The sequence below is a fragment of the Didymella exigua genome (genome assembly GCF_010094145.1).
Source record: "Didymella exigua CBS 183.55 unplaced genomic scaffold M421scaffold_17, whole genome shotgun sequence".
NCBI lineage: Eukaryota > Fungi > Ascomycota > Dothideomycetes > Pleosporales > Didymellaceae > Didymella > Didymella exigua.
This window is the reverse complement of record NW_022984791.1, coordinates 445,267-459,022: the sequence shown is the minus strand read 5'-3', so window position 1 is coordinate 459,022 and position 13,756 is coordinate 445,267. Positions and strand designations below refer to the sequence as shown.

The following is a 13,756-nucleotide window of genomic DNA, read 5'->3' as shown; positions in this document are numbered from 1 at the left end:
ACTGTAGTGGGCTCGTTTAGTCTCCCGTAAGGCACGTTAGACGAATGAATGGCAGTCGCTCGTGCACTCCGCTTGAGGTCGGGTATCAGCGTGCCCCTGCGCTGGGAATAGCTGTTAATCCGGCTGGGTATGCTGCAGGGCAAAGAAGAAGACGTGGAGCTGCTGCTTGCGGACCTGCGTCTTACTCGTCTTACCCAGTATCACGCTCACCAGTTTTATTCAAGCACAAGTACTTCCTCGCCGGCTGATGGGAGTTCTCTGGCCTCGCCGATACCCTCGAGTCTCCTCCACCGTCAGTCATGGCTGGAGACGTCATACCCGCACCCTTCCAGATCACCGAACATGATAAACGGGGATTAATTGTCGTTACTGCTGGATGTACTCTAGCTTTCGTGTGGGTGTGCTTTATCATTCGAGTGTGGCTGCGCTTGCAAGTCCGAGAATGGAGGTCTGACGACTACTTCCTCGCAGCAGCGACGGTAAGTTTAAGGTTCGAGGCACGGCTGCGACGTGGTGCTGATCTCCCGGGCAGTTCCTAGACACAGTTCAGACTGGACTTATATTCTATCTTGTTTATCTAGGCTTAGGTGGTCCTCAGGAAGACATTCCCCCGAAGCGACTTGAGGACATCGGAAAGGTGCGTTGTAAGGTCTCGGCTTGCCCCCTCTCCAGCGCCTGCTCGCGGGGCGGTCACGCGAGCCACAAATTCAACCTCAAGACATGTCTGATAACCATGGCAGCAAGGATTTGCTTCCCAAATATTTTACGTTCTTACTTTATGGACTACCAAGTCATCTATCTTGCTGTTGTATATGCGACTTTCGCCGAGCGGCGGCCACAGAATTGCATCATGGACGATGCTCGTAGCATCTGCTGTGTGGGCGCTCATCGCGATCGTTTTGATCAGCATTCCGTGCAACCCAGCGCAATTCTACACAAGCAGGGCTGGTGAGTGCGGCAGTGTGGTACGTATCGATGTACACTTAGTTTCTGGCAGTATCGTAGCTGACATACATACTTGCAGTGGCCCAAATGGCAGGCTATCACCGCCCTCGATATCTCCACCGAAGGACTCATCTTCTGCATCGCGATTCAGCTTGTATGGACGCTCCATATGCGGTGGAAGGCCAAGGTCCTCGTCATCTTCGCTTTCTCCGCACGACTGCCTATCATCATGATAGCAGCCATTCGGCTTCACTACTTCCACCAAGCGATCATCGCCACGAATGTCACGTATGTGAGCAGCTTCTACCTGGTTGCCAATCAGTGGCAAATGAGCTATGCCATCATTTCCCTCACAATAACTGGCATGGGTCCTTTTCTACGCCCTTTCAACAAGGACCTGATGACGAGCTACGTAGCGAAACGGTACGCAAGGAATGGCAATATTATCGCATCTCAGTCCGAAGGGTCTCAGCCATCGAGCTATCAAATGAGCAGGCTCGACCACGAAGAGAACAGAGCTCCACGAGTAATACTGCGCCAACACAGCCGCTCACGGAACGAGCTCAAGGACCCTTCTCCAGAGCCTGGGCAGGTCTCTCCCACGTCGCAGACATCCATCATTAGATCAGCAGAGCCGCTAACCTTTCGCCCACCACACGAAGGCCTCAGACACGATGCCGAGGTCTGGGTGGGAAACCGTACATCGAGTGTACGCGACGCAGATGACGTGTTTAGACACTTGAGCGATGAAACCCGTTTGGTCATCACAAAAAAGACCGAGATGAAGGTAGAGTGCGACAGCGCAAGCCAAGCGTAACGATAGTTGCGCAAGCTTTTCTGCGGGAGTACAGCTCTGGATCGATACCCCCTCACCGTTGTATTTTTATCAAGACTTTAGACACGCACACAGATGACAATGAGAGACGTTGACGTTCACCGACAATTCCGAGGGCAAAGGACCGATTCACACGTGTGATTTCCCGCCATGTAATGCTAATTTTTCTGATTGGCAGAGCGTCACATTCGACTGTGCTTCCAGCCTTGCATCAGCCTTGCCGCGGGTGCCATGACTCGTCAACGGTCGAGTTTGGTTCGGTTCGGCTTGCCTCACCTTGTCCTGGCACGAGCTGTCTTCTTCGACAGGGGGCGGCGATATCTTGTTTTGGACTGACATGACACGGGAGCAGATCTATATCTTGCCGCCACAGCGGAAATTGCTGGAGACGTGCGTGCTGAAGCGGGTTCAGTGATGAGTGATCACTGACCAAGAACGCTGGATGACCCCGAAGACCCGGTTTGATCACGGGGTGGTGGAAACGCTGATGGTCTAGAGCAGGAAGAATTATGTGTTTTACATCTGCGCAATGGGCATGGGGTGACTGGAGATGCACGATCTGATGGCCAATCGTAATGTGTCGTGTGTCGGGAGCGACGATTGCGAGAGCAAGGGGGAAGCGAAGCTTTCGTCCACAACAAGGATTCTCCGATCACATCTTGGCAATGGGCATCAAGACGGCACGAGGGGAACGGCTTTAGAGTCTAAAACATACAAACCCTGGCATTGCTCCGTTGCCACCGGTACCCATTTTAGTCAGCCACAGCCCATCGGAAAGCACATGTGGAAACGAGGGAAGAATAACGGCAGGTCGGAAATTTGTGGACTTCGTTGATTGTGCTATGGTGTCTTCAGTGGGTACACGGGTCTGACTGAATCCTCTCACATTATCTCTACAGGACTTGCTTGCGACAGGGCCACATCGAAGCACCCAGTGTTGTCAGGCCGTTCGAAAATCTCTACAATATGTGATTTCTTATCCGGCACGGGCCCGGCAATACTCTTCGGTCCGTATGTCAAACGTTCCGCCGACGTCTTCCGCTTATGCGAAGACATAGCAGGGGATGCCGTACTGGCGGACTATTAGCGAAAGGATCGAGAGAAAGATGCCTTCGTAGGATTACTCACGTTTGTCGGGACGTTGAACTTCAGGTTCTTGTCCAAATCAGAGATCGACTGGATCTCATCTGCCTTCAGATCAAAGCTTGTGACGTCCAAGTTCTGCTGCAGGCGGTGCTGCGAGTTGCTTTTGGGGATGACGGACAGGCCGCGCTGTGTTGACCAACGCAGAAGAACCTGGTCCCTATGTTAGCTACTCTGCTCGCAACAACTCATTTGCTCAAGTTACCTGTGCGGGTGTCTTGCCGTGTGCCTCCGCGATCTTCGTGATTACTTGGTGATCGAACAGCAGAGGTGTGTCTGCGGCAACCTTCATATCGCATTCAATGAAAGATTGAGGTCCAAAGGATGAGTACGCGGTGACGGCGATGTTGTGCTGCTCAGCAAGCTTGAGTAGGTTGGGCTGGACGTAGTATGGGTGGTGCTCGATCTGAAGTGTTGCGGGCTTGACCTTTGCGTATGTGAACATGTCGAGCAGCAGAGCACCGTTGTAGTTTGAGACACCGATACTCTTTGCCAGGCCCTTCTTCTGGACGTCCTCCATCGCCCTCCATGTATCTTCCAGTCTTGCGTTGCTGTGCACAATCTTGGTGCTGGCATCGTCGTTGTACCAACCGGGAGGGTAGCGAGTTTCAGGATCGACGTACTTGAGGGCTACAGGGAAGTGAATCACCCACAGATCAAAGTAGTCAATGCCCCAGTCAGCAAGCTGCTTCCTTGTGATGGGCTCAACCTGATCGTAGTCGTGGAAAGACTGCCAGAGCTTGGAAACAATGAATAGATCCTCGCGCTTCACAAGACCTTCCTTGATGGCGCGTGCAACACCCTCTCCCGCTTCCTTCTCGTTGCCGTAGTCTAACCACGAAGGCGTTAGTACTTGTCTGAATTTCGGACCATCCAGTCGCGCAAGTGAGGAAGTTCTTGACATACCGCATGCTCCATCGAACAACCTGTATCCAGTCTTGATGGCATTGTATACGGTATCCGCGCAGGTAGCGTTGTCAACCTTCCACAATCCAAAGCCGACCTGGGGCATCTTGTTGCCATCGTTAAGGGTGACGTAGGGCACGTTAGTGGCCATTGTTGCGAAACAGCTGCGGTTCGAAAGCTGAGGAATTCGCTTTGTTGCAGGCCTGAGCGCTAACGTAAGAGCTGGTGCTGAAGGTCGGGAAGATGAAGAGAATCTGGCAAGTGAAGCAGAAGGGCAGACCTGGGGTATATTAGTAGTCGCGCGGCAGAAACGTCGAGCAAGCATGACCAGAAAAAGTGCTTGGTTGCTGCAAAAATTTGAGCGCACACCGGTATAAACAGCATACTAAACACGAATCAGACGCGATGATGCGTACTTCTACCGCGTTAGCTAGAGAGCTCTTTACCCATGATGGATAAGCTTCCGCATGCATTTACCCTCCCTTGCGCAGAACTGTAAGCTTGGGTTGTACCTACATCTACCCCGCACCTTCGTAAACCAACCTGCAGTTGCTCGTGTAGATTCTCCTTAGTGTTGCGGAAGAACACAAGATCACTTCAGCTGGTGGACTAACTCTGCACCAAGAGCTCTGGTTTTCAAACCAGCAATCGCGTCCAAGTTGACGATGTAATACCTTCAATCCGCGGTTGTTGATCATGGTGGGGCACTTTCTTTATCAGAGCTGCCCCACGACTGACGTCGGCTAAACTGCGTTGAAGCACCGGCTAATACTTGCTCACCTTTGATCCATCGGCAGACTTGTATCGGAGCAGTGACGACCAGACCGTGCGGCTATGCAGACGCCGTCAAGACATTGTTTCAGGGTCTGCATGAAATTTCGAACAGTGTTTGGTGCGGATCGCGGCTTCTCGGGCCGCAGACTAGGGGTGACAATTACAATATCAGCGACATGTGTGGGCTCTGTGGAGCATCACAAAACGTATGCTGTGTGGAGCCTCGAAACAAAATACGAAGAGTGCATTATTGCGTGTCGGTGGTTTGTGCTTCAAGGCGCTTCAACAATGCAGTTGTGATCCATCCCTATGGGGGTGGTATACGTGGGCTTTGACAACCCAACAAAGTCAACAGTGGCAACGAAGTGTTGATTGTCTCACAACGACATTGATTCGGTCACTCCCGATGTTAAGCTTTTAATGCACACCTAACTGAGTGAGCGCCTTGTCTGGGCCATGACATGCATAATCGCTAATCTACAGCAGTGCAGTAGTCAGGTACGTATTGCAGCAGGATGTTGATACATGAATCGAGAAACAACATCTACAGCTCAGGTGCGTCCATAATATAGCACATACCGGTAGTTGAGAGCCATCAGTGACTTGGCACAATTATACACGAACGTGGTAGCCAATTCCGACCACTAGCAGTATATTCTTCCAATTCGAGAACTGCCAGCCTCTCTGCTACGACACCTGAGCACGACTTGCGCCGCACGTAGTACCGGTAAGGGACCATGAAAGCACGACTGAAGACGATCAACCACGTACTGGTACAAGAGGGGCTTTACTCCGCATTGTACAGATTCTCTGGTGATTGACTGCACTTGCTATTGAGAGCTGAACGCAATAGTACCTTGTGTACGATGAACGGCCGTCAACTGGCGTGATACTTCAAAGCAACACGACCTAGCATAGCAATGACGAGAGCAGAGCCGACCTGGCCTCCACAATGATATTCTCAACACCTATAACGCACATAGTTCTCTTCTAATACCGACCCGACATAACACGGACCGACTTTCAGACACACTTCGACGGCTTCGCGCTCTCCAGTCGCTCTGCATCCGTCCCTCCACGGGCAAACCGTACATGTTCTCGATGCGCATGGGTCAGAACAACTCCTGGGAGCCGTACAGCAAAGACATGACTTACGGCTTCGTGCTCGAGTTCGCCTCTCAAGAGCACCTCGACTACTACCTCCCACATGACCCCATGCATCTCGAGCTCAGTCGGAACGCAGCGCCGCTTGTTGAAGACTCGGTGGCCGTGGAGATCAGGGATAGTGTGCTTTTTGGTCCAACGCCGCAGAAGCCGGTCGGCCTCGAGGGGACGTGGAAGGGCGCGTGTCATCTAGAGGATGTGAGGTGGGAGGTTCAGGTTGAGCAGGATAAGGAGCTGAGGCATATCATGTCACTGCGATACGTGTAAGAAGCCGGGTGGCGGGCTGTATAGCTGCAACTACATAGTGCCGCGTGAGGCGACCACGATCGTTCGGGGGTTGGGAGAGTATGCGTACAAGGGCGCGAGTGGGAAGGATGTGCATTGCTATTTCTATCGGAGATGCACGGGCCATATTTATCATCATCGGGATGCGATGACGGAGAAGGTTATCGTAAGGACGCTGTAGTTGGAGGGTGAGAATGAGCTCCAGGCTGGCCGGGATATCTTTGCGGAGGGCGCGCTGGGTTGGGGCCCTGGCTCAGCCGGCACCCGCGAAGAAAGTTGCGAAAAGTAACGGTATCAATGGAGCTAATGGTGCGTGGACTATAGGCATGCCAAAAAGCTACAATGTTGTCAAAGGCAAAGTGCCGTCATTGTTTATTTTCGTTTCGTCATACAGAAGACCTTGGTTTATACCTTAATCTCAGTGACCAGCTTGCCCTGGTTGCCTCCCGAAAACAGCGTTGTCCATGTCTTGGGCACATCCTCGAACTTGGTAGGTACAACGGTCTCGCTCTCCGGGTCGATCCTGATCTTTCCATCCTTGATGGCCTGAGTGATAGCTCCGAGCATGTTTCCAGCCTTGCCTGAGGTCATTGCATCGATTACGATGAAGCCCTTGACCTCGATCCTGTTGGCGATGATCTCAAACCAGTTCTTGATACCAACGCTGGGGTCGTTGTATGCCGAGATGGCGCCGCAGGCAGCAACACGTCCGAAACGCTTGATGCGCGAGAGCATAAGGTCAAGGATCTTGCCGCCGACGTTGTCGAAGTAGACATCTACGAAGCCCTCGGTGGCCTTCTTGAGGTCCTCCTTGAACGAAGCAGCCTTGTAATCCACACACACATCGGCGCCGAGCGATTCAACCCACTTGCACTTCTTGTCCCCACCGGCAATACCAATGACCTTCTTGCAGCCGATTAGGTGCTTCGCGATCTGAACAACCATACTACCGGTAGCGCCAGCAGCGCCAGAAACGACGACTACATCGTCCTTGGTTGCGCGTGCGATATCGGTGATGCCGTAGTAGGCTGTGAGACCGGGTCCTCCGAGCGACCCAATGTAATTCGTGACGCGAATGCCAGCCTTCTCATCAGCAGCAACGGCACGGACCTCGTTCGCCTTAATGACAGCGTAGTCTGTCCAGCCTAGCGAACCGCTGACCAATGTACCCTTCTTCAGGCTGTCGACGTTCGATTCGACAACCTCGCCAATGGCGTACGAGCGCATGACCTCGCCCTTCTTGACCGGCGGAACGTAGAGACGCTCCGGGTCCATGCCCTTCTGAATCCATCCACGCTGGGCGGGGTCGTTCGAGAGGTAGAGGGTCTTGACGAGGACCTGGTCGGCGCCGATCTCGGGGAGTGTGACGTTCTCGAGCTTGAAGGTGGCGTCGTCGCCCTCAAGGACAGGGTCTGCATGGGGAGGATTGGACAGAACCCATTGCTTTGCTTGTTGTCCAGGCATTGTTGTTGTGTTCATGTGCTTGGAGGGTGGAGTCGAGTGTCTTGGTACGTCAGTCAAAGCTATGAGGGCAAGGACGGATTAATGTATGTCTACATCAAAGTGCAATTACTTACAAAGCGGACGAAACGCTAAACAGAAGCCTGTATGCGATCACCAGGTAAGGGTCAAGCGTTTTAAATGCGGTGAACCTCGGCTTCTAGACACGCACACGGGTGGGTACTTTTCTTGACGCTTCTGTGGTGCAAACTCGGTGATCGTATATTGTATCGATTAATCTTCAGTCACTCCAGAATCGATTGGCAGTCTGTGAATTATCTTTGGAGCAAGTTGTGTAAGACGCCGAAGCCATTGTGAAGCACTGCTTCAACAACTGTGTAGAGACGTGAGCCGACAACGATGACGCAAACATCCCAGCATCGATACTGGTAGATAGTTCTGGAATTGACGTCTCGGTGCTTTTACTCGCCTCATGACTGACAAAACCCCATTGCATCGAGCTAGCCATCGAGGTAGCGGCAACGACAAAGAGTGGTGAAGTAGCTGTCTTGAGTTAGATATCCGTGGTGGGGTAAAAGACACGACTCGCGTAATGCACACTAGCGCCGTTTTGCGACATAGTACAAAGCTCATGAGGTGTAACTAGAATATTTGCGACGTCAAGAGGTTCCTGTCATGATGAGTTGGTGTGACGAGAGCCTACTCATTCTGCACGTCGTTGAAGTCTTCAGTTTTCTTGGAGGACATCAAGAGGAACGCAGGCCGTGTCGCAGATACGTCAAGAATCACATCTGGATGATGGCAGAGACAGTCCGAGTCAGAAGTCACGTCTAGCACAATCCATTCGCCTGGCTATGCGCCAGTACCTCTTGGGTGGTATACATCCTCCGCATGATGTGGCCAACCCTGAAATGAACTTTAGAGGGCTGGGAAGAGTGCAAACCGAGGATGCCCCGTGCCTGAACAATCATATTTATGCGACTGTCGGTCGTTCGTTCAAAGTCTCGTTCATTGTAGACCTATAATACAGCGTGCAGATCCCCAAGATGAGCGCAGCCCAAATCCCCCTATGCGCGCATCAGGTATCAGGTAATCAAATCATATGCTTTTCCAGTCTTCCCAAGCATGAGCCGTTCGACGGAAGAAAAAAGACGAGGTGAATCGGTGTCAAGCGCGGTCAATGCCTAGCGCTCACCGAGCAAGGTTGGTAGGTGGTTGTGGTGGTATAGAAGACGTTGTGGTCGTGAGACAATTATGCGGTGAAACGGCGGGCGACCTTGGCCATGACTGGTAGTTTCGTGAGTTAGAGCCGATACTGAAAGGTGGTATCGAACATACCGTGCAGAGCGACGACGCTGAAGATGAAGACGACGGATAGAGTCATGACAACAACGGGGTCAACCTTGAGGCCGGGAGACTCATCGGTATACAGCCCTGGGAAGTATTGTTAGCACTTGTTCGACGCCAAAACTCGTAGCGAGAGCTCTCTGGGCTCTATATTCCCCTCCACTATGTGTACTGTTTCCGCTTTGTTGAGTAGGCGACTCGTTTCTCCCCCTCTGCGCCATTTCTCGTCTGGGTGAGGACTTACTCAGCATAGTGCTTGAGCTACCACCAGCACCGGCGGCCCTTGTGCTGCTAGGTCGCTGGTTGGAGACCTTCTCAGCGCGGTCGGCGGCGGCCTTCCTGCGCATGACAGTGGCGGGGCCACCCGGAGGCTTGGGAGACGCAGGACGCGCGGTCGTTGTGCCAGACGCAGCATTGTTAACAGGAGAGGTAGGGCGCGGTGCAGACTGTTGACAGTATGTTAGTTACTGGATGTCTTAGACGTAGCTCGCTTGGTCGTAGGCTGTAGGACTGGCACCACATCTGAAATGTCAAGATAACCTCTCCACGCAGCAGCGAGGGATGCAGATTGCACTTGTTGGCTTCATTGCACGGCCTGGCCATGAAAACGAAGGACGCAAGTGCGTCGGCCAATGACTATCTGTCCTTTGCGCCCGCGGCGTGCCCGCCAATTGACCCAGAGGAGATCGTCCACTCACCATTTTGTTAAATTATTACAGAGACCGAGGGAGAAGACCGAAGGAGCGTAAATGGAGGTGGTGTTCGTGTGATGGGTCTTGGTGATGGTCGTCGGGGGTCTCAGCTACTGAAAGGCCACGCTTCGAGAAACCGCTGCCGGGGTTGTTCAGGGTGAGCTTAGCGTGCCGCGGCTAGGACAGCCGCACAGGCGCATTGTCACCACTCCCTTTCACACTCGGCCTCGCGTTACCCCGGACTAAGACGGTTCTTAGAGCCTTGATTGGCCAGGGCTCACAGCTGTAGACTCCATAACTGTTCAAGTGGAAGACATTCCCCAAAACCACTTTTACCGCATTATTGCCCAGTTGTGCCAACCTATAGATAACGTCCCAGAGATTACTTGAGCCGGAACAAGTCCACCACTCCATGTCGCAAATGCTCCCAACCAAATCCTGCCAGATCGCAAGGCCAGTGACCGAAGCGTGTAGAACAACAAAACCGCAAAAACTCCCCACCGATCCGTAAAGCGAAAGAACCGAGGACAACCTTTGACCCCACATGTAAACACCCCATGTAACCCACACGTGAATGGTATATCATCTTCGGTTAGACTCAGATGCAGGCAAACGCGCCGTAAAAGCATGACTGGAACCCAGGGTAATTGTTCGCCGACCACCCATAACCTGTTCCGCCTGTGGATATTCGTTGGAAAGCCGACACGAATGCCTAGGACACCTTGAAATGCAGAAACTCCGGATGTGCATCAAGACTCCTAATCAAAACTCCATTTTAGCCCCAGACAGAGGCCTGAACACCCTGGTTGGGCGTGTTACCCCAAGGACCGTTGTTCCAGATAGCAGCACCCTTGTCGGTGATTGTTGACGAGGGATTCAAAGAAGAGGAAGTAGTAGTGACGTGGTTCTGTTCGCTAGCGTTGTAAGCGTTGTAGCTGAGCGGCGAGGGCAGAGGTGTAGTGGCCCGCTTGCCGAGGGGAGCACCAGCCTGCTGGTGCTGGTTGGGAGCAGGACGAGTACCAATTGGGGCAACGCCAGAGCCGTTGGCCTTGGGACCGGGGACTGGAGAGCCGCCAGGAGAGGAGTTCGAGGTGCGGCTAGCCTGCTGCGCGTCGAACAGACCGAAAGACGGGTTCTGGTGCGACGAAGGAGACGAGTTGCCGTTGGCGCGGACCTCCTGGGCGCCACTTGCAGCATCCTTGTCGCCTCGTGGGGGCATCTGAACAGAAGTCTCGCCGGACATGTTCTGTGCTTGAGTGCCGAAAGGATCGAAGGCCAGAGGAGAAGCGCCACGGTTTGCTCCAGCTGACTGGACTCGGACGTCCTGGCTGGAGGTTGGGTTGTTATTGTAGAGGGTGGAGGTCTCGCCGTACAGGGCACGATGCTGGCGGGCGATGAGTTCGCGGCGGTCGTCTTCATTCAAGGCATTGGGGCTCATGGAGCGGTCCGACTTGGATCCAGATCCCGAAACGTCTATTATCCTAGTCAACCAATGTCCTTCCTCTATTGTTGCCCTGACTCTGAGTCCTTACTTCTGTGATATTGCTGCTCCTGGTGGTAGTTGCGCAGCTCACGCTCGCGCTGAGCAGCCATCCGTCGCTTTGCCTGCGCCATCTGGTCCGCATCGTTGGGTCGGGGCGCAAAGCGCTGGTTCTGGTAGAAACCCTGGGCGTTCGAGGCTGAGTGTGAGCGCATGCCGTCGTACTCGCTGACAGAGTGGTGGCGCTGCTGCTGGCCGCCGTAGCGAGCGTCTGTGTCCGTCAGCCGGTGTTCTTTGTGTCAACGTCGCTAGGTTGGCGTACCTTGCTGCTCAGGGTACGGGCGGGGGCCAGCCATCATGGGCATCGACTCGCGACGGCTGCCGCCAGCCTGAGGGGTGGCTGGAGGGTATCCGCCGAAGGGCTTCCCGCCCTTGGCGAGGTTCTCGGTGGCGCGCTCGACCTCTGCGGGAAACGTGTTAGCCGAGTCCATGTCCAGCGTCCAAAGCCTGCCACTGCCATGTGCGTTTGCTGCGTGCAGCCCAACATGGTACTGACGGCTTCGACCTCCAATTGCTCTCCCGACATACCATCGAATTGTGCGACAAAGGCATTGGCCTCATCCCGGTTTACAGTCGAGCTGGCGCCTGGATCCATGTTACTCGGTGTCCTGCCGCGGCTGTACACACTGTGTCCGGTACCTGAACGTGAGGGCGGCTGGGGCTGCTCCCATGACGATTGGCGGCCAGGCGCAGGCGCAGGCCAAGAGGGGTCGTTGTAGTAAGACATGGCCGGCGGAAACTGAATTCGTGTGGCGTTCGGCGGTCAAACTACGGTCGGTTTCCGTGAACGGATGGAGATGTTCCGAGAGAGCAGCGAAGCTCTACTGCACACCGTGTCAGAGGGAGGCGGTCAATTGCAGGGTGAAGGAGCGGAGGCGACCCGTCGACGTAAGTATGCACGGAATGGGGACGGGAAATGAGGTCGACTCGTGGGGAAAGATTTTGCTAAGTCGCGGAGCGCTTTAGATAGGGTCTTGCCGCTTACCGAGAAATGCAACTCCAGGGACTCGACACAGCAATAAGGAACGACGACGGTTCACGTCTTCACTCTACAGATATGCAGGCGAAGCGACCGAGGGGCAGCACAGCTGAGCGGTAGGCAAGGACGGGTTGGTACGGAAAGACTCGCGGCGCGCTTTCGAAGGGGGATATTCCACACATACATATTAGTCGTACGCTAACCCTGGCCAAGCGGCGAGCGCTCAGGCCCGTGGGTCGTGGGAAGCGGAGGGAGATGGGAAAAAGCAGTTAGGCCGGCAGTTCGCGCACGCAATCAACTGATGGTCCTGCGTCCGTTGCTGTGCAGCTGCTCATGTCGTATTGTGAGGACCCGCAATAGCCTCGCGGTCGTGGGCACCTTCATCGGGATCATGGTGCTGCCCGCGACGTTCGCCCGTCGACGGCCAAGGGCACTGAGCAGAATTTGCGAACATGACGGTTGTGGCAGCTGCAGGCTGTCCTTGGTGCTGTGAGAGACGCAGCTGCGTCGTGCGCTAGGCTAGCAGAGGTGAGCGTCTTCAACCAACAACCCTTCTTCGGCTGCGGAGACCTCTGGAGCCACATAAATTCCCGCCTCTCCTTTTCCCGCACGTGGACCCTTGCTCAGACCCTCTGTGTCTGTTGACAGACGCAGCACCCCAGACGGTCATGCGCAGCGAGCAGTTGTCCTCTGCATCCAACAGCTGCGAACCGCTGCACCTGTGTGTTCGCAGCCCAACGATGAACTCTGCCCTACCGACCGCATGGCTGCAGAGAGGCCTGGAAAGGGATGCATGCCATGCCATCCTGCACACCCCACCTTGGGCCCGACCACTACCCGCACAGGGCAACGCCGTCCTCCCTTGGCAGGAGAATGCACGCATTACCGGGCAGCGTGGTCAGCTCTACCCTCCTTCACTGCAGACTACTTGACAGCAAGCCCACTACAATGCGGGGCTGCCACCATGTTGTTGACACCGCCCAATTAGCGTCAGATGTCAATGGTGATGGCGATCCGTGGCTGCGGATGGTGTAAGTCTGCGAAAGATCGAGGCACGATCTCGTCTGCCAGCTGCGTGGCTCGTGGACATGTTGATCTCGTTCGCAGTCACTGAAGGGTCTCTGCCAGGCTCAACGGGACATCTCGGTTCTTTTAATCGAACTGTAGCGGCGGAACGGGCTTGTTGCCAAATAAGGTTGAGCGGGTATGGGGCATGCACGCCATCTACTCTGCGGTTGCAGCGCTTCTGCAGACTCAAGCAATTCACATGCACAGCTTGCAGCGCCTTACACACGCTGGAAAGCCGAGCTCACTGTGCACTGTTGTCGTTGGAAATCTGTAGCCGGATTTTCTGATGCCAGCGAGACTACAAGCACCATGTTACCATTCGCGCAACCTGACAGTGCTGTGTCCGGTTATCACTTTGTGACAAGTAGCGGGCTGGTGAACCTCATCTGACCCTAGCAATGACCAACGCATGTCGAAGCAGCATGCTCGTGCCAGGAAAAGCACAAGGCTGCCATCGGTTCTCGGCACGACCTGCCGTATAACTCCTGCCCATTATCGCACAATGGCTGCACAGCCCTTTCCATCTCACAACACCAAACTCATCTTCAAGAAGAGCTCCTAGAACGGACGCACCTCTCTCTTTTCGTCCCCGTCGATCCTTGTCTCACCTCTCACCC

At 54.2% G+C, this 13,756-nt stretch overlaps 7 protein-coding genes across 7 annotated transcripts; 3 read left to right on the top strand and 4 right to left on the bottom strand.

Moving 5' to 3' along the window:
- The first annotated feature begins 99 nt into the window (after positions 1-99).
- Positions 100-1,928, top strand: M421DRAFT_421842 (uncharacterized protein). The gene is made up of 4 exons (XM_033592961.1): positions 100-479; positions 533-637; positions 741-965; positions 1,025-1,928. Exons 1-4 carry the CDS (start codon positions 300-302, stop codon positions 1,760-1,762), a joined length of 1,248 nt encoding a protein of 415 aa, XP_033447686.1. The 5' UTR covers positions 100-299; the 3' UTR covers positions 1,763-1,928.
- A 657-nt stretch (positions 1,929-2,585) lies between these two features.
- Positions 2,586-4,246, bottom strand: M421DRAFT_421841 (NADPH-dependent D-xylose reductase II,III). The gene is made up of 4 exons (XM_033592960.1): positions 3,830-4,246; positions 3,129-3,754; positions 2,909-3,076; positions 2,586-2,852 (listed from the first exon to the last, which is right to left on the bottom strand). Exons 1-4 carry the CDS (start codon positions 3,978-3,980, stop codon positions 2,823-2,825), a joined length of 975 nt encoding a protein of 324 aa, XP_033447685.1. The 5' UTR covers positions 3,981-4,246; the 3' UTR covers positions 2,586-2,822.
- A 1,309-nt stretch (positions 4,247-5,555) lies between these two features.
- M421DRAFT_101831 (uncharacterized protein) lies at positions 5,556-6,233 on the top strand (the record flags this gene model as incomplete). The annotated part of the gene is made up of 3 exons (XM_033586692.1): positions 5,556-5,585; positions 5,660-5,983; positions 6,036-6,233. The coding sequence occupies 3 exons, from the start codon at positions 5,556-5,558 to the stop codon at positions 6,231-6,233; spliced, it is 552 nt and encodes a 183-aa protein (XP_033447684.1).
- Positions 6,142-7,553, bottom strand: M421DRAFT_421839 (NAD(P)-binding protein). Its single transcript, XM_033592959.1, has one exon. It carries the CDS (start codon positions 7,514-7,516, stop codon positions 6,458-6,460), a length of 1,059 nt encoding a protein of 352 aa, XP_033447683.1. The 5' UTR covers positions 7,517-7,553; the 3' UTR covers positions 6,142-6,457.
- Positions 7,554-8,765: 1,212 nt separating this feature from the next.
- On the bottom strand, positions 8,766-9,561 carry M421DRAFT_93280 (Pre protein translocase Sec Sec61-beta subunit; the record flags this gene model as incomplete). Its single annotated transcript, XM_033598101.1, has 4 exons — positions 8,766-8,800; positions 8,852-8,947; positions 9,105-9,306; positions 9,559-9,561. 4 exons carry the CDS (start codon positions 9,559-9,561, stop codon positions 8,766-8,768), a joined length of 336 nt encoding a protein of 111 aa, XP_033447682.1.
- Positions 9,562-10,212: 651 nt separating this feature from the next.
- M421DRAFT_179436 (uncharacterized protein) lies at positions 10,213-12,176 on the bottom strand. The gene is made up of 6 exons (XM_033587876.1): positions 12,078-12,176; positions 11,732-11,916; positions 11,621-11,677; positions 11,355-11,495; positions 11,085-11,303; positions 10,213-11,025 (listed from the first exon to the last, which is right to left on the bottom strand). Exons 2-6 carry the CDS (start codon positions 11,817-11,819, stop codon positions 10,328-10,330), a joined length of 1,203 nt encoding a protein of 400 aa, XP_033447681.1. The 5' UTR covers positions 11,820-11,916; positions 12,078-12,176; the 3' UTR covers positions 10,213-10,327.
- A 1,096-nt stretch (positions 12,177-13,272) lies between these two features.
- M421DRAFT_421836 (uncharacterized protein) lies at positions 13,273-13,623 on the top strand. The gene has a single exon (XM_033592958.1). It carries the CDS (start codon positions 13,278-13,280, stop codon positions 13,527-13,529), a length of 252 nt encoding a protein of 83 aa, XP_033447680.1. The 5' UTR covers positions 13,273-13,277; the 3' UTR covers positions 13,530-13,623.
- Positions 13,624-13,756: the final 133 nt, after the last annotated feature.